Source organism: Salmo trutta, chromosome 24, assembly GCF_901001165.1.
Source record: "Salmo trutta chromosome 24, fSalTru1.1, whole genome shotgun sequence".
NCBI lineage: Eukaryota > Metazoa > Chordata > Actinopteri > Salmoniformes > Salmonidae > Salmo > Salmo trutta.
In genome coordinates this window covers 1,546,090-1,564,525 of record NC_042980.1, presented here as the reverse complement: position 1 = coordinate 1,564,525, position 18,436 = coordinate 1,546,090, and the positions used below count along the sequence as shown (strand labels likewise).

At 41.4% G+C, this 18,436-nt stretch overlaps 1 protein-coding gene across 2 annotated transcripts; it reads right to left on the bottom strand.

Annotated features, from left to right (window-relative positions):
* Window positions 1–1,558: 1,558 nt before the first annotated feature.
* LOC115160587 (Krueppel-like factor 5) lies at window positions 1,559–17,395 on the bottom strand. 2 transcript variants are annotated; one of them, XM_029710748.1, is made up of 4 exons: window positions 17,068–17,395; window positions 6,944–7,844; window positions 2,313–2,372; window positions 1,559–1,908 (listed from the first exon to the last, which is right to left on the bottom strand). In XM_029710748.1, the coding sequence occupies exons 2-4, from the start codon at window positions 7,830–7,832 to the stop codon at window positions 1,730–1,732; spliced, it is 1,128 nt and encodes a 375-aa protein (XP_029566608.1). In that variant the 5' UTR covers window positions 7,833–7,844; window positions 17,068–17,395; the 3' UTR covers window positions 1,559–1,729. The 2 variants fall into 2 exon arrangements, with proteins under 2 accessions (XP_029566608.1, XP_029566609.1); XM_029710749.1 differs by having other exon boundaries at window positions 17,100–17,382.
* Between the last annotated feature and the right edge of the window lie 1,041 nt (window positions 17,396–18,436).

Below are 18,436 nucleotides of genomic sequence, written 5' to 3'. Positions count from 1 at the left end.
GTATAACATTGTAAACACACAGTTTATTATCATGTTTTGTTGCTCACTAGCAATCTTGGCACAGATTGGCCATTATAGCCTACAAGTATGACATCTCAAAATGCTGAACACTAATATTTTTTAAGCACTACTTAGTATCATTTAAATTCAGTGTAAACCAGTTTACAGTTTAAAAGGAGCAATAAACAAAACATTGACAATAAGATCCGAAATACAGATACAAAATATTTACATTTGAACACATTTTTGTAATCTGAAATGATAGCTCATATTATTCAATGTATTTAATTAAATAAAAAAAATGTACAACACAGTAACTATCTTACATTTTTTTATAGCCAAGAAATGCAGCAATCAAGTCAATGGACTGTCTTTTACTTAGTCTTTAATTCATTAATAAAACATCAAAAGGCACTTAGATACTCAGTACTATAATGAGTGATATTCTTAAACAAGATTTAAAAAAATATTACTTAGACTTCCATTTGTACGCGATATACAGGATTTAAATGTAGTCGTAGTCCTACTTGCACGTCAATAGCAATACATGAAAATATTTTGCCTTGAAGTACCAATACTAAGTAGAAAAGACAGAGATAGTACTGTAAATTGAGAACCCCAACTGTTTCACTTTTTCGATCTATAACGATGGAATTTAGGCTTACGCGTGTTTTAACAATGCATCTTTCCTACAACAGCCGAAGATGTAACATGCGTTTCCCAAAACACCATGCAAAGAGAACGGTCGCTAAGTGCATCGTTGGAGCATGTGTCGATACTGATCGGATCGAAAGAAAGGGAGTGCTGCTCTCGGATCAGCTTTCTCCATTCAAATATTTTGCCAACATTATAATTATTTCACAATACTGACTATGGATCAGCTCCTAGAGAGAAACAGTATTACCACCTACGACTGCAAATATTGAGCCGACTTATTCTAATGCTTACCCAATAAAAATGCATTAAATCACAGATTTGGTACATCATGAAATGTATTGAGACAAATTACAGACAGTAGACTGACTACAAGTAGCAAAATAGAACTAAATGAATTGAACATGAAATGTATTTCAACGGATAAACCATGTGCTTCTATGTTTAGTGGAAATCTTCTGTGTATAAAGTGAGGACAAAAAATAATAATGGCACACAGCTGTTCTACGAGTGGTCTGAGGCAGGCGTTAGATTATGAGCATTTTCAAGTGCAACGTTAATAACGATGGTTTTAACGATGCTCCTACGAAGGTTCTAACCATGAACTTAGCCTTAAGATGCTTTTGGGAAACCGGGCCATCAACTTACAATCAAATGATTAGTTGAATCAGGTGTGCTAGTACTGGAATAGATCTAATAGGTGAAATGGCTGGGGGTACATGAGCAGTGGTTTGGGAAACACTGCTGTAGATAAATCATAGAGATACTGAAGTTAGCTTGTTTCCAACTTTGTGCTCTTATTCAAAAATCAAACCATGGCAGCATTTACTGAAATAGATTCATGGAAAAGCTACATCCATATTGCAGTCAATGTAAGATACATGGGTACAATAAAACAAATCCATGTGTGTTTCAGCACCACATTTATTTCTCAGTAAGGACAGGGAACCTAATCCTGTGAAAAAATTGTCAGCACAATTGTATTGTGAAAGTTGTAGAGATTTACGTAAGTATATTTAACAGTTTCATTTGACTTTGATCTAATAAAAAAAGGATACACTGTATGTAGGCTTCTCTAGCTCCGGTGCCTCTTCATGTGTAGAGCCAGGTGGTCAGAACGGGAGAAACAGCGGTTACACACAACACACTGGAATGGCTTGGCCCCTGTGTGTTTCCTAAAGTGGCGTGTCAGCTCGTCAGAACGAGCAAAGCGCCACTCGCATCCCTCCCAGGAGCATTGGTACGGCTTCTCTCCTGGAATGCAGCACACAATGACATTATTCAACAGCAGATCATGTTATGTCAGAAATGTACAGTACTAACTAAATACTTAACTATAATTTGTTTTTATAAGGTCAGTAAAGATATTTAATATTTTACACAATTATCTTGAATGAAATAGAATCTATTTTTTTTTAATAATAGATAGACATAAAAACACAAACAAGGCAACATTTTGGTTTTATTTGTTTAAGCTGTTTACAACACGTTCGACAACACGCGTCAACATTTGACGGGCCAGATCTCATTTAGCATTCAGAATGCATCTGCATGCCAAAAGCATTATTTTGCCTGGCAACATAATATACTGGCCCCCCAAAATAAGAGACGAGTTGCCCATAACAGGACTTTTATAATGTTACCACTAAAACATTTACCCGTATGTGTCCGCAAATGGGCCTTTAAATGGGAGGACTTGGTGTAGACTTTCTTACATCCTGATGAAAAAGAATGGAACCAAATGCATGTCATTACAACAAAACTATAATTGATTAACAAGAATAACATCCTACATCTGACAGAGTGGTGTTAATGGTCATGATTGAATTACAAACCACACAATGCATTCATTTCATGCTTATAAATCAAGTTACACTTTTATGGAACCGTTTAATGTTCTGTTTGTTTGATCTTTATGATTCAATTCCATGGGTTTCAAGAACAAAATCATCTAATCTCCTACTAGTCTTTTACTCAAAAGCAAACCAAAGCCTCTCTCCCACTACAAACGTAGGATCTTAATTTGAGCCAGTTTGCTACAGTTGGAAAATATTCCTGCAGCAACAGAACATTGGAATTATTGAATGGATTATTTTTAATGGATATTTTGATACATTTTTCGTAAGGGAAAGTCAAGTCTGGAGCTTCAAAGTGGAAATGACACACTTCAAAAGCCTTTTAAACCTCAAATACACAACAAGTTAAACATTTCCTGCACTGTTTGGGGGTAGACTTCGACTACCGAGCTTAGACAGACTTTAGTGCAGGAACAATCAACTAGATTCACCTGCGGGCCGTTTTTTTCTTGAGCAGGTGGTCAGTGGGCCGAAACGTATTTACAAATGATTTGTTGACTGCAAATTGACCACAAGAAGCCCAAAAAGATACAGTATAATATTTAACTAAAACAATCATTTCAAACCTTCCTTAAATTTGTACACGTTCAAAAGTGTCTCTATTATGCATGGGAATACTTTGGAACAGATTTCTAACATTTTTATCAATTGGAGCTGATTTCCTGAAGTTTTTACAGTCTATGTTCAACAATGAACATTCAAACCAAGAAATATATATACAGTGCCAGTCAAAAGTTTGGACTCACCTATTCATTCAAGGGGTTTTTCTTAATTTTTTATATTTTCTAAATTGTAGAAAAATAGTGAAGACATCAAAACTATGAAATAACACATATGGAATCATGCAGTAACCAAAAAAGTGTTAAACAAATCAAAATATATTTTAGATCTTTCAAAGAAGCCACCCCTTGCCTTGACAGCTTTGCACACTCTTGGCATTCTCTCAACCATTTTAACTTGGAATGCTTTTCCAACAGTCTTGAAGGAGTTCCCACATATGCTGAGCACTTGTTGGCTGCTTTTCCTTCACTCTGCGGTCCAACTCATCCTAATCCATCTCAATTGGGTAGAGGTCAGGTGATTGTGGAGGACAAGTCATCTGATGCAGCACTCCATCACTCTCCTTCTTGGTAAATAGCCCTTACACAGCCTGGAGGTGTGTTGAGTCATTGTCCTGTTGAAAAACAAACGATAGTCCCACTAAGTGCAAACCAGATGGTATGGCGTAACATTGCAGAATGCTGTTGTAGCCATGCTGGTAAAGTGAACCTTGAATTCTAAATAAATCACAGACTGTGTCACCATAAATGCGCGCCCACACCATCACACCTCCTCCTCCATGCTTCACGGTGGGTCCCACACATGCGGAGATCACCCGTTCACCTACTCTGTGTCTCATAAAGACACGGCGGTTGGAAACAAAAATCTCAAATTTAGACTCCAGACCAAAAGGACAGATTTCCAACGGTCTAATATCATTTGCTCGTGTTTCTTGGCCCAAGCAAGTATCTTTTTATTATTGTTGTCCTTTAGTAGTGGTTTCTTTGCAGCAATTTGACCATGAAGGCCTGATTCACGTAGTCTCCTCTGAACAGTTGATGTTGAGATGTGTCTGTTACTTGAACTCTGTGAAGCATTTATTTGGGCTGCAATTTCTGAGGCTGGTAACTCTAATAAACGTATCCTCTGCTGCAGAGTCAACTCTGGGTCTTCCTTCCCTGTGGCGGTCCTCATGAGAGCCAGTTTCATCATAGCGCTTGATTGTTTTCGCTACAGCACTTGAAGAAACTTTTAAAGTTCTTGAACTGTTTAGGATTCAGGACCTGTTGGATTGAAGGGTGAGAGCTGGGGCCATTCCCCCCAGAAATGTCCGGAAACTTGCAGGTACCTTAGTGGAAGAGTGGGGTAACATCTGACAGCAAGAACTGGCAAATCTGGTGTAGTCCATGAGGAGATGCACTGCAGTAATTAATGCAGCTGGTGGCCACACCAGATACTGACTGTTACTTTTGATTTTGACCCCTCCTTTGTTCAGGGAGAGATTACTCAATTTCTGTTAGTCACATGTCTATGGAACTTGTTCAGTTTATGTCTCAGTTGTTGAATCTTGTTATGGTCATACAAATATTTACAAATGTTAAGTTTGCTGAAAATAAACACAGTTGACAGTGAGAGGTCATTTATTTTTATTTGTTTATTTTTTATTTGTTTAAAACTTTTCTGGATACTACATTATTCCATATGTGTTATTTCATAGTTTTGATGTCTTCACTATTATTCTACACTGCGTGCACAATTATTAGGCAAGTGAGTATTCTGATCTAATCATTATTTCTATTCACATTTTCGAACTTCAAACCATATAAACTTGAATGCTTATTGGATTTAATCATTTTCAGGTGATATGTATTTGTGTAATGAGGGAGGGTGTGGCGAAAGTGAATAACACCTTATATCAAGGTGTGCATAATTATTAGGCAGCCTCATTACATCATGTAAAATGGGCCAAAAAAGAGATTTAACTGACACTAAAAAGCCAAAAATTTAAAAATGCCTTTCAGACGGATGCGACCCTCTTTAAATAGCTAAACTATTGAGGCGTGACCACCGGACAATCAAACATTTTGTTGCGAATAGTCAACTGGGGCGCAAAAAACGCAATGGGAAGAAAAGGCGCAAATTAACTGCAAAAGACTTGAGAAGAATTAAATGTCAAACTACTAGGAACCTATTATCCTCCAGTGCCACCGTATTCCAGAACTGCAACCTACCTGGAGTGTTCAAAAGTACAAGGTGTCAAGTGCTCAGAGACATGGCCAAGGTCAAGAAGACTGAAACAAGACCACCACTGAATAAGATTCACAAGTTGAAGCGTCAAGATTGGGCAAAGAAATACCTGAAGACAGATTTTTCAAAGGTTTTATGGACAAATTAAATGGAAGTGACTCTTGATGGACCAAATGGATGGGCCCGTTGTCACGTCCTGACCAGTATAAGGGGTTATTTGTCATTGTAGTTTGGTCAGGGCGTGGCAGGGGTGTGTTTGTTTTGTGTTGTCGGGGTTTTGTTCTATGTTTTGTATTTCTATGGTTTTTCTATGTTGTATATTTTTTTGTGTTGGCCTGGTATGGCTCTCAATCAGGAACAGCTGTACATCGTTGTTGCTGATTGGGAGTCATACTTCGGTAGCCTTTTTCACCTGTCGTTTGTGGGAAGTTGTTTTTGCATAGCTGTGTGTGTGTGCGTGTAGCCTGCAATACCGTTCGTTCGTTTTCTTTCGTTAAGTGTTCAATAAAAGTTAAGATGCGCACTCAACCCGCTGCGCCTTGGTCTACTACGTACGACAGCCGTAGCTGGATCAGTAATGGACACAGGGTACCACTTTGAGTCAGGTGCCAGCAAGGTGAAGGAGGGGTACCGGTATGGGCTGCTGTCATTAAGGATGAGGTAAATGGACCTTTTCGGGTTGAAGATGGACTGAAACTCAACTCCCAAACCTACTGCCAGTTTCTGGAAGATTCTTTCATCAAACAGTGGTACAGGAAGAAGTCCTCAGCATTCTAGAAGGCCATGATCTTTATGCAGGACAATGCTCCATCACATGCATCCAAGTACTCCACTGTTTGGCTAGCCAGCAAGGGCCTCAAAGATGCCTGAATAATGACCTGGCCCCCTTCCTCACATGACTTTAATCCTATTGAGAACTTGTGGGCCCTTCTCAAACGTGAGATTTACAGTGAGGGAAGACGATACACCTCTTTGAACAGCATTTGGGAGGCTGTGGTTGCTGCTTCAGCGAAAATTGATCGTGAACAGATCAAGAAACTGACAGACTCCATGGATGGAAGGCTCATGGCAGTTCTTGAAAATAAGGGTGGCTATATTGGTCACTGAATATTTTTGAAAGGCCAAAAATGTTATATAATTGTCATTTTGTGTTACTTATCTGTTACACTTACTCAAAAAAATGAAAATCAACAAGTGAGTTGAGAGAAATTATTTTTGTAATTTAGTTGCCTAATAATTGTGCACATTAATAGTTGCCTAATAATTGTGCACACTTATATATTTCCCTGAGGAAGACAAAAAAACTCACTTTTCCTTTGTTAAACATTCAGGTTTGAGGTTCAATAACATTTTGGATTGACTGAGAGCATTGTGTTTGTTCAACTATAAAATTAATCCCGAAGAATACAATTTGCATAACAATTGTGCACGCAGTGTACAATGTAGAAAAAGGTAAAAATAAAGAAAAACCCTAGAATGAGTTAGTGTGTCCAAACCTTTGACTGGTACTGTATATATTTATTTTCTTTGCTCAGAAAACATGGGGAGGGCCACATAAAATAACCCACGGGCCAAATTCGGCCCGCGGGCCACAAGTTTGGGAACCCAGTTTAAGTGAATTGAGACCACCTGCCATGTCTCCTCACCTGGAATGTCACAGTGATGTATCCTCCTCCTCTCCAGGTCAGGGTTATTCCTGCGGTTAAACCTCCCTGGAACTGATTGAGCCAACGCTGGGGACACTGGCCCAACACAAGGGTTCTGGCCTGCTTCAAGACTAGAACTTTGGCTTTGTCCAAGACCTGGACTCTGAACTAATCTAAGACTGGTGCTCGGAACTGGTCCTAGACCAGAGCTTTGGACTGGCCCAAGACCAGGACTTAGTTTCGAGGCAATACTGGCTGCAAAAGATGAAGGCGGAGAAGGATTCTGGATCAGCTCTTCCCCTCTGTCTGGGCTCCCTGGCTCAGAGTTAGGCGGGGACGGAGGAAGATAGTCTGGTCGCTGCTGTGAATGGCTTGCGAACTGGGTTGTAAGAGGATTGCCACCATTTTGTGGGCATCCCATAGATTTGACAACAATCTGGGGGGATGGTATGTGGATGTTGCTGAAAGGGACCGACAAGGAGGACACAGGGACCCCACAGTGGAGGTTGGTGTTCAACGGGTGATCGGGCACCAGCTGCTCCAGGTCAGAGTTCAACAGCTGGAACAACGGAACGTCTGGGAAGTCCAGGGGGGGCATTTCCTGTTTAATGAACAGACTACTTCCTGTGTCTGTCGAAGCGCCATAAAGCCCAGGGTGTTCTGGAAGGGTTGTTGGACCAGGGTTGCACTGGCAACTGGGATGGATGAGGGAGTGGGAGAGAGGCTCTGTCTTGATGGGTCTCATAGGCCGACACAGGCTGGGGCACAGGTAGGTAACGTCAGGTAGGAGGAGACTCATGTTGATGCTGTATGGGGAACCAAGGTCCTCCGTGAAAGATGGCTGTCTGGTGTCTGGGATATTCTGAGGAGATGACAGATATTTGTCCATCTCGGAACTACCCTGCAAGGGAAAAAAATGGAGTATTTGTGAGTTACATTTAATACTAGGGCTGTCAAAGTTAACACGTGACATGTTAATCGCAGTACAAAAAAAAAGTGACAACGTTAATCACATCTCCATTTCTTCACCGCACGGAAACCTTTTAAGCGCACGTGTTTCCACATGGACCCAGAACACAGCTACAGTCAATGCTTGCGCCTTTAAATAGCTGAAGACAGTGTGCCTCTAGCCAAAATCATGTGAAGGTCAGCATATGTTTTTTCTTTCTGCCTCAGAAGAACTGAAAAGGAATAGGTTCATTCCCTACAATGAGGTAATCAATATAAAAGTCAATAGTATGAGAGCAGGAGTAAGTGAGAGAGAGAATGGGTGTAGACCTATGCGTGCAAAGTTATCTAAACAGTACAGATGGTAACAATGTTTTCATAACATTGTTGGACAAGCTCTTTGTATCCATAGGGCCAGTTTTTTTTCTCCTATATTCACACTCATTTAGAATGCCTGAAGCTTTAAAAGTACTTAAAGCTTTGTTTGTGTGTGTGTGAGAGTATATAATTAGACATCGACCCTTTCTTTCTCAGCTTATTCACCATCAAGCCACTAACACATCTGTCTGATCACAGCCAAATTGCATTGTTTCTCAAGTGAACAGACATGGAAGCAACCACACATTCACAACCCAGTAAACTGTGATCATTCTATAGTGGTCCCTGCAGCGTATGCTCAAACCAGTGTGATTAGAACACTTATTTAGAATGTCCAGTTTCGATTGAAGCAACAATCAGCATTTGAGAAGGCCACACTGTTTTTTTCACAGAAACATTTTTGCACAAACACACTCCTTACAAAGTTATGTTCAGAGTGTAACCGGTTTATTTTTGGATGCAATGTTCAGACATTCACAGAAGTAGCAACAGCATAACACAATAATTCAAACCGGAAAATGTAAGGTACATTTGTCCTAGCGCTAACTGAGGAAAGATTGACGTAACACAAGTGGTCATATTTTTATAAGTCTCGGCTGAGGGAAAACTACAATATGAATTAGCTAATAGCAATTACTATTTATAATTAAGCACATCACAAGTGAGCTCACCATTGATCAAAATAATTGAGTAAAACACTTTCTAGAAATCGAAAGTAATCCGACGATGGGTAGTTTGTATGTGCCTCCATGTTTGTTTTTTCGCATCAACCGAAGATAAGAGACAAGGAGTTTGGTCTGTTTATTGCATGCATGTTGAAGGGGGTGTGTCATCTACGATCATTCACTTCCCTTCATTCACTTCCAGAAGTTTACCCAAAAGATGAGTAAACTATTCATGCACCTCAATATAACATCTTGGTCTGACAGATTACGTGACACCCAGAATGCATGGTATAATGTCAACAAACATGGTGCCACACATGCACATAGCTGGCAAATAGCTTAGCATTAGCTCATTATAAATCAGTACAACCGTCAAAAAAGTATTTTACACACATCATAGGTGTCCATTACGATCTATGCAATAATCGGAATGCATTATTTCTTACCAGTACTTGAAAACATGTGAATAAAACTCTAAATACAGTATGCATACAGTTGAAGTCGGAAGTTTACGTAAACCGAGATTAAATGTATTTGCCTGAGGTTTCACAATTCCTGACATTTAATCCTAGTAAAAATGACCTGTCTTAGGTCAGTTTGGATCACCACTTTATTTTAACTCTTACATCTAGACGTTTCGCTAGCGGAACACCTGCTCCAATATCCAATGATAGGCGTGGCGCGAATTACAAATTCCTCAAAAATCCCAAAACTTAAATTTTTCAAACATATGACTATTTTACACCGTTTTAAAGACAAGACTCTCCTTTATCTAACCACACTGTCCGATTTCAAAAAGGCTTTACAGCGAAAGCAAAACATTAGATTATGTCAGCAGAGTACCCAGCCAGAAATAATCAGACACCCATTTTTCAAGCTAGCATATAATGTCACAAAAAACAAAACCACAGCTAAATGCAGCACTAACCTTTGATGATCTTCATCAGATGACACGCATAGGACATTATGTTATACAATACATGCATGTTTTGTTCAATCAAGTTCATATTTATATCAAAAACCAGCTTTTTACATTAGCATGTGACGTTCAGAACTAGCATTCCCACCGAACACTTCCGGTGAATTTACTAAATTACTCACGATAAACGTTCACAAAAAACATAACAATTATTTTAAGAATTATAGATACAGAACTCCTTTATGCAATCGAGGTCTCCGATTTTAAAATAGCTTTTCGGTGAAAGCACATTTTGCAATATTCTGAGTAGATAGCTCGCCATCACAGGCTAGCTATTTTGACACCCACCAAGTTTGACCCTCACCAAACTCAGATTTACTATAAGAAAAATTGGATTACCTTTGCTGTTCTTCGTCAGAATGCACTCCCAGGACTTCTACTTCAATAACAAATGTTGATTTGGTTCAAAATAATCCATAGTTATATCCAAATAGCGGCGTTTTGTTCATGCGTTCAAGACACTATCCAAGGGTGACGAAGGGTTACGCGCCCGACACTTTTCGCGACAAAAAATGTCTAAATATTCCATTACCGTACTTCGAAGCAGAGGGGTGTTGTATTTATGTGTTCCGGGGTTTTTGGTGTATGTTCTTGCTTTGGTATTCTAGGATTCTAGGTTGTGCATTTCTTTGTTGGCCTGGTGTGGCTCTCAATCAGGAACAGCTGTACATCGTTGTTTCTGATTGAGAGTCATACTTAGGGAGACTGTTTTCACCTGTCCCTTTGTGGGTAGTTGTATTCTGTTTTGTGTTCTTCACCCGACGGAACTGTCAGTGTCGTTTTCATATTGTATACGTGTTTTGTTTTGTTTCACCTTCTTCAAGAATTAAAAAGAAGATGAGTATACATTTTCCTGTTGCGTCTTGGTCCTCCACACACAACACGCGTTACACATACACATGGTTAGCAGGTGTTAATGCAAGTGTAGCGAAATGCTTGTGCTTCTAGTTCCGACCATGCAGTAATATCTAACAAGTAATCTACCAATTCCACAACAACTACCTTGTACACACAAGTGTAAAGGAATGAATACGAATATGTACATAAAAATATATAAATGAGTGATGGCCGAACGGCGTAGGCAAGACGTAATAGATGGTATGGAGTACAGTATATACATATGAGATGAGTATTGTAGGGTATGAAAACATATAAAGCGGCATTGTTTAAGGTGGCTAGTGATACATCTAATACATCAAGATGGCAAGATGCAGTAGATGGTATAGCGTACAGTATATACATATGAGATGAATAATGTAGGTTATGTAAACATTATCTAATATAAATAATATAAAGTGGCTAGTGATAAATTGATTACATCAATTTTCCCATTATTAAAGTGGCTTGAGTTGAGTCAGTATGTTGGCAGCAGCCACTCAATGTTAGTGATGGCTGTTTAACAGTCTGATGGCCTTGAGATAGAAGCTGTTTTTCAGTCTCTCGGGTCCAGCTTTGATGTACCTGTACTGACCTCGCCTTCTGGATGTTAGCGGGGTGGTTGCTGTCCTTGATGATCTTTTTGGCCTTCCTGTGACATCGGATGGTGTAGATGTCTTGGAGGGCAGGTAGTTTGCACCCGGTGATGCGTTGTGCAGACCTCACTACCCTCTGGAGAGCCTTCCGGTTATGGGCGGAGCAGCTGCCGTACCAGGCGGTGATACAGCCCGACAGGATGCTCTCGATTGTGCATCTGTAAAAGTTTGTGTGTTTTTGGTGACAAGCCAAATTTCTTCAGCCTCCTGAGGTTGAAGAGGCATTACTGCGCCTTCTTCACCATGCTGTCTGTGTGGGTGGACCATTTCAGTTTGTCCGTGATGTGTACGCTGAGGAACTTAAAACTCTCCACCCTCTCCACTACTGTCCCGTCATTTTAGATAGGGGGCTGCTCCCTCTGCTGTTTCCTGAAGTCCACGATCATCTCTTTTGTTTTGTTGACATTGAGTGCGAGGTTATTTTCCCGACACCACACTGGCATTCTACGCCATTAATAAACCATTTAAAACTGCAATACCAAAAAAGTGTAATTTCCCCAAATTTGAAACCCTTATTCAAATGCCTCTCTATTGAGGATAGGCTACCCATACTGTTGGGGGAGGACGGAGAGAGCTGTGGGTTGGCCACACACTACATTACATTGCTGCCTGCCCATAAGATGAGGGACAGTGTCTGACAGACCAATCAATCTGCACATGTCCTCTATGCTCATTGTTATTGTTCAATGTATGGTTATTTTGACCCTTGGTTATTGTTGTACCGTTGACAATACTGATTATTATGTTAATATTTTTAAATCTCCAAAGTAAGCTTTGGCAATATGTACATTGTCACATCATGCCAATAAAGCAAATTGAATTCAGAGAGATGTGCACAAGTGTTACATCTCATACGCACTGGTAGGATAGACAAACAGCAGTCAATCTATTTTGTGTTGACACAGCAAAGACCTTGGAAGTTGTCATTCATCCAGCCTTGTTAAAATACTTCAAACCAGAGGGTGGCAGTAGCTTTGTTTGGCAATGCATATCCGTGCGTATTGCTTATGGTCTAGATTCCAAAGTTACCACTAATGTTGGTATTTTGTAGAAAGCCCTTGTTGATACTAGCCAGATGGCCACAGCTAGATAACTACCTAGCAAAATGATGAATAAATAATTGAATTCACTCTCCATAATCCCATACTGCCAGTGCCAGCCCATAGCCTAATGTTTAGCTGGGTTGCTAACGTTAGCATATTCACTAGCTAACAATCCAATCCTTTACTGACATGGCCTATAAAGTACATACATGTTCAGTATTCACAGGCCCATCACTGTTACGGAGTCTAGTTGACAGGTAATCAACTAGCTGGGCTGTTCTCTGGACCCCGTATGTAGGGACTTGTACAATGCTTGAACAAGGCTATTGAACTTGACATTTGTGTGCCTTTATTCTTTAATCTAATATATCATACAGAAAGTTGTTGTTAGCTGGCTTGCTAGCATCACTACCTACCTCGATGGCTGAAGGCAAAGATACCTCCTATTTCATCGCTATGGCAGTGAACATTCCACCACCAAAACCCATGGTTCTTACAGGGGACTGGAATACTAATTGGGACAAGGATGAATTTGATGACTATGTGCTGGCGACAAGTCTACATGAAAAACCCAACAAGGTCCAAGCGGCAACTCTAAGGAGCTTAATGGGCAGCGAATGCAGGCATATCTACCGGCACAATCGACTCTCACAGCACAACAACAGGATGATGCAAAGGCCATACTGAATGCATTGGAGAATTACTTCAAACCCGCCAGGAACGTCATTTACGAGCGGTTCGTTTTTGGAAGCTGCAAACAGGAAGAGAGTGAGTCAGTACACAACTTTGTAAGCTGTTTGAGAGAAAGATCTGCTTCTTGTGAATAAGGGGGATTGAAAGATTAACTGATTTGTGACAAAATAGCACTGGGAATTGCAAATTATGACACTCGCTGGCGTCTACTAAAAGAGAGAGGCTTAACATCAGTAACTGCCACTGAAATGTGCCGCACTGCTGAAGTTACTGACATGAGAAAGAGAGCAATGGAAATGGAAACCCCACGCACCAACGCTGATACTGTTCACACTGTTGCCAGGCAGACATTCAGACAATTCACCACGAATGGTGAACACAGACAGCCCCATAGCATGAAAATACTGTGGAATTGCAAACACACGAGGAAAAGACCACTGCCCTGCCTTGAAAAACCATGCAGAGCTTGTGGAACTAATAATCACTTTGCAAAAGTGTGTCTCAAAAGCAAAAGAAGGGTGATTAAGGGCAAGATTCACTGTGTTGATGGTGTCACTCAGTGTTCAGAGCAGAACAGTGAAAGTGACATTTACATGCATGAATCCATTGGGGCTGTACACTCAAGAGGGAAGAAATGGTTTGTGACACTACGATTACACAACAAGCTGCAACAATGTCAACTGGATTCCGGTATTATGTGCCAGAATCCAGTTGTCAACATCCTCTCAGACTCTAAATGTAAACACCTGGGACTGATGCAGTTCACCGTACCAAATGACCTGCACATTGTGGAGCATGTGCAGCATGGATCTCTGTCCAAAGAACAACTACTCAGTAGATATGATGACATATTCAATGAGCACATTGAATCAGTACCTGGGGAGGTACACCTTGAATTGGATGAGAGCGACAGTCCAGTGTGCTCCTCACAATGTGCCCATTGCAACGAAAGTGGCTGTGAACGCCCAGCTGGACAAGTATGAGGCCGATGGCCCCATGACATCTGTGACTGAACCAACTGACTGGATCAGCAATATGGTCATAGTGAAAAAGCCAGAGAAGTTGAGGGTCTGCATTGACCCAAAGCATCTGAACCAAGCACTAAAACATTCCTACTACATCATTGCCGACACTGGAGGATGTCCTCTACAAGCTTCCCAAGGCCAGGGTTTTCACCTTGGTGGATGACCAAGATGCATTCTTGCAATGCAAGCTGGACGAAGAAAGCAGCTTCATGACTACCTTCTGGACCCCCTGGATTTAGAAACGCTTGCTCAAGCTCACGTTTTGTGTCTCAGTGGCGCCTGAGGTATACCAACGCAAACAGGAAGAGTTACTGGCTGGGCTCAAGGGCATTGAACCCATCGCTGATGATGTCCTGATCGTAGGCTGTGGTGACACAGACGAAGAAGCAGAACGTGACAACGATGTAAAGCTCCTGGCACTGATGGAGCGCCCATGATCAGTTAAGCTGTGCCTTGGCCTGAAGAAGCTGCAGTTCAAGGTGAAAGACGTCACTTCCATGGCCACATTCTCTCGGCCAAAGGCCTGAAGCCGGACCCAGACAAAGTCAGAGCGATCCTCGACATGCCAAACCCGTCTGATGCAAAAGGAGTGCAGCGTCTCATCGGCTTTGCAAACTATTTTGCAAAGTTCATGCCACACCTATCAGTAGTCTGTGAGCCTCTGCTCCAGTTGCTGGACAAAGACACACGATGGCACTGGCTACCCAAACATGAGGCCGCAATGCAGGAGATGAAATCTCTGGCTTCATTCCATGCCAGTGTTGCGCTACTACAACGTTACGAAGCCTGTCACAATCCAGAGCAACTCCAGCTAAAGTGGACTTGGATACTGTCTTATGCTGGAAGGCCAGCCCGCTGCATTTGCCTCGAGAGCGCCCCCCCCACCGAACAAACCAATGCACAAATTGAGAAAGAGTGCCTCAGCATCATCTTCTCATGCCAGCGCTTACATCACTACTTATATAGTCAAGAGCTGGTCACCGCTGAAACTGACCACAAACCACTCATTGCCATTTTCAGTAAACCTCTCCTCAACGTGCCCAAGAGGTTTGAAAGCATGCTCCTGACTCTGCAAAACTACAGTGTGAAGGTTGTCTACAAGCCAGGGCCAGAGATGTACATCTGCAACACACTGAGCAGGGCAACAGCACAATGTACAGGCAGAGGCACTGCCTATCAGCAGCATGCCATCTGTTCGCTACAGCAGATCAATCAGGCAGACTACTTAAACGTCACAGATCACCGCCTAGCCCAGATTAGGCAAAACACTGACAAGGACGAACACCTACAGTCACTGAAGTCCATGGTTCTCACAGGTTGGCCGTACCTGAAATAAGAGACACCTTTCACAGTGAGAGAATACTGGACCTTTCGAGATGAGATCAGCGTGCAAAATGGCATCTTGTTCAGAGGTCAGATGGTCATTATCCCCAAATCACTACATCCAGAGATGCTTACCCGCATACACTCCAGTCACGTAGGAGTTGACGCATGCTACCGCCAGGCACGTGAAACATTAAACAGTCAAAAGTCCAAACATGCAAGAAGAAATTAAAGACCTTCAGCAGCTGTACCACTTGCAACAAGTACGCTCATGAACAGCAAAAGGAAACCATGATGTCACACAAACTGCCCACAAGAGCCTGGTAAATCATCAGCATGGACTTATTCAGCCACAGACAAAAGGACTATCTTCTCATTGTTGATCACTACTCTGTGTTAACTTGTCCTCTGTTATTATATAATTTAAAAAAAATAAGATGACAACTGAAATAAAAAGAAAATGCATTTTCATTTGTTATGATTTGACTGTTAAGAACTTAATGGTGTGCTGTTATGTTTGCACTTTCTATTGAAAAGGATGATGTTACAGAGTCTAGTTGATAGATAGTCGACCAGCTGGGCTGTTCCCCTGACCCCTATGTAGGGACTTGTACAACGCTTGAACAAGGCTACTGAACTTGACAGTTGTCTGTCTTTATTATTTAATCTAACATATCATACAGCAACAATCACGGAAATAAACCCTGTGAAGGTTATTGGAATTTGGTGTGGCATAGGCTAATCTAGCCATGGTTTGGCAGTTTGGAGTATTGCATCCCTGGATTGAGCTACATGTTCCAGCCATAACCCGTGCCAGCTCCGAGCTGCCGTTATAGGGAACCCGTACCAACTGAAATTGAAAAATGTAGTCGGATCTCTGGCTAAGGCTAATGGCTTCATACACTATCTCACTATTAAATTATAGATTTTTTGCAGCCATTCCAGTGCTCTAGGAGAGAACGGAGAGTGGTGATCACGTTCATATCAACTGGTCAGCAGTAAAGCATTGATCGTGTAGGCTACACTGCTACATCTCCCGTAAAACCATCCATATCCCAAAAAAGACTACGCTGACCAACGCAAAACAAGATCACAATGCGCAACGTTGTCACTCTCCATGTGTCAATCAACATATTTTGAAACACATGTAGTCAGGCCTACAGTATTTGAAAAAACTAAACAAATGGAAGCAGTGCGCATCGTTTGTGGGAATATTGGGGCCCGATTGAAGACTATTAGCACATGAAAGAAATCCCCTCCAAGCAGCCGGGCTTCTGAACTAGTACTCCTGTCTAGGCGATGGAAATCTACAGCTGAATTTAGACTGTCCAGCTGCTGACTGCATGCGTTATGCATCTCCTTCTACACATTGAGATGGGAAACGTTTAATCTCAGTCCACTATTTGTCTGTACATATAGGCTATTTTGCCTGGTAATTAGATGGCAGAATATTAGCCTATACTATAGCCTAAATATCAACGATGCCATACAATCTCCTCGCTCAAACTGTAAACTCGCTTTCTAATTAAATACCGTACCAGATTGTAGTCGTGAAATTAAGAGTTTTCACCGATTGTATTCTTCATGTTGTTGAAGACTTGTCCATGACCATGATATTTTCCTCGCCCTTCTCTCAGCCTGTCCGCTAGTTGTGGTGCAGTGGGTTTTCAGTGTTCGGGTGCGTCCTGCCCCAGAGCGACCCAAACATCATTGGTTAATAAGTCAGTGGCCATAAACGCTGATAATGTTATGTCCAGTAGTCCGCGAAAATGTGGGGGGGAAATTTAGCATAGGACTAATTCTGATTTGAACAAATAGCTGAAACCATGCAGTTGTCTGCTGCTCACTCCCTCTTGTTTTGCGCTTGTCAAATTACGCAACTGCGTGATAGCAGTGCGTCTGTCTGTATAGGGAGTGGCTGGACATGTAGAAAAATAGACAAGATATGTTTTCAATTGTAGAATAGACAGAACATAAGACTTAAAGTAATGATTACCTTTGCTTTTACATTCAGTTTCGAGTAGGGAAGACAAGTAAAAAGATACGTGGAAAGGCAGTAACGTGATTTGTGGGAAGATTAACTTCAAGTGTGAGGGAATCTATTAATTAATTCAGTTACTTGTTCACAGCCTCTTAAAATAACATTGTGATTCACAACAGCTCCTTTCCTCCAGCATTTTATGAGAATGTGTTGGATACCTAGGTCAGGTGTTGACCTAAGATATTGGAAACTTGAATATGAATGAATGATTCAGCAGTACAGCAAGTCATTCCTTTGTGTCTCAAGGCTTTTTGAGGGCCTGTACAGAATCAATCCAAAAAGTTCCTCCTCTCTATTCAAGTAATATTCAAACCAGCATCAATACTTTTTAGTCCCTAGCCTATGAAAACTGCCCATAAAGTGTGAAATGTGATGATGAATGCTTGTATATTTAATGTGTCAGTTTGTTAGGAGATGTGCTTGTGTTTCAAACTGTTCCTTCTATATGTGAACGGGAAACCATCCCTTATGTTCGTGTTAGTCGTTCAGTCTGATATACTGTAGATTTTACATTTAGGTCATTTAGCAGACAATCCTATTTTTTTTTTATTTTTTTAAATGTTACCCCTTTTTCTCCCCAATTGCATGATATCCACTTGGTAGTCACAGTCATGTACCATCGCTGCAACTCCCGTACGGACTCGGGAAAAGCGAAGGTCGAGAGCCATGCGTCCTCCGAAACACAACCCTGCCAAGCCGCACTGCTCGCTTAACCCGGAAGCCAGCCGCACCAATGTGTTGGAGGAAACACCGTACAACTGGCGACCAAAGTCAGCGTGCAAGCGCCCGGCCCGCCACAAGGAGTTGCTAGAGTGCACTGGGACAAGGACATCCCGGCCGGCCAAACCCTTCCCTAACCCAGACAA

Excerpts from the sequence above, each read along its gene's own strand:
- LOC115160587 (XM_029710748.1), bottom strand. The coding sequence starts at position 7,832 with ATGGACAAATATCTGTCATCTCCTCAGAATATCCCAGACACCAGACAG. Across the intron at positions 2,373-6,943 it reads ACATCACTGTGACATTCCAG|GATGTAAGAAAGTCTACACC; the intron begins GTGAGGAGACAT and ends CTTTTTCATCAG. Across the intron at positions 1,909-2,312 it reads CCATTTGCGGACACATACGG|GAGAGAAGCCGTACCAATGC; the intron begins GTAAATGTTTTA and ends GCTGCATTCCAG.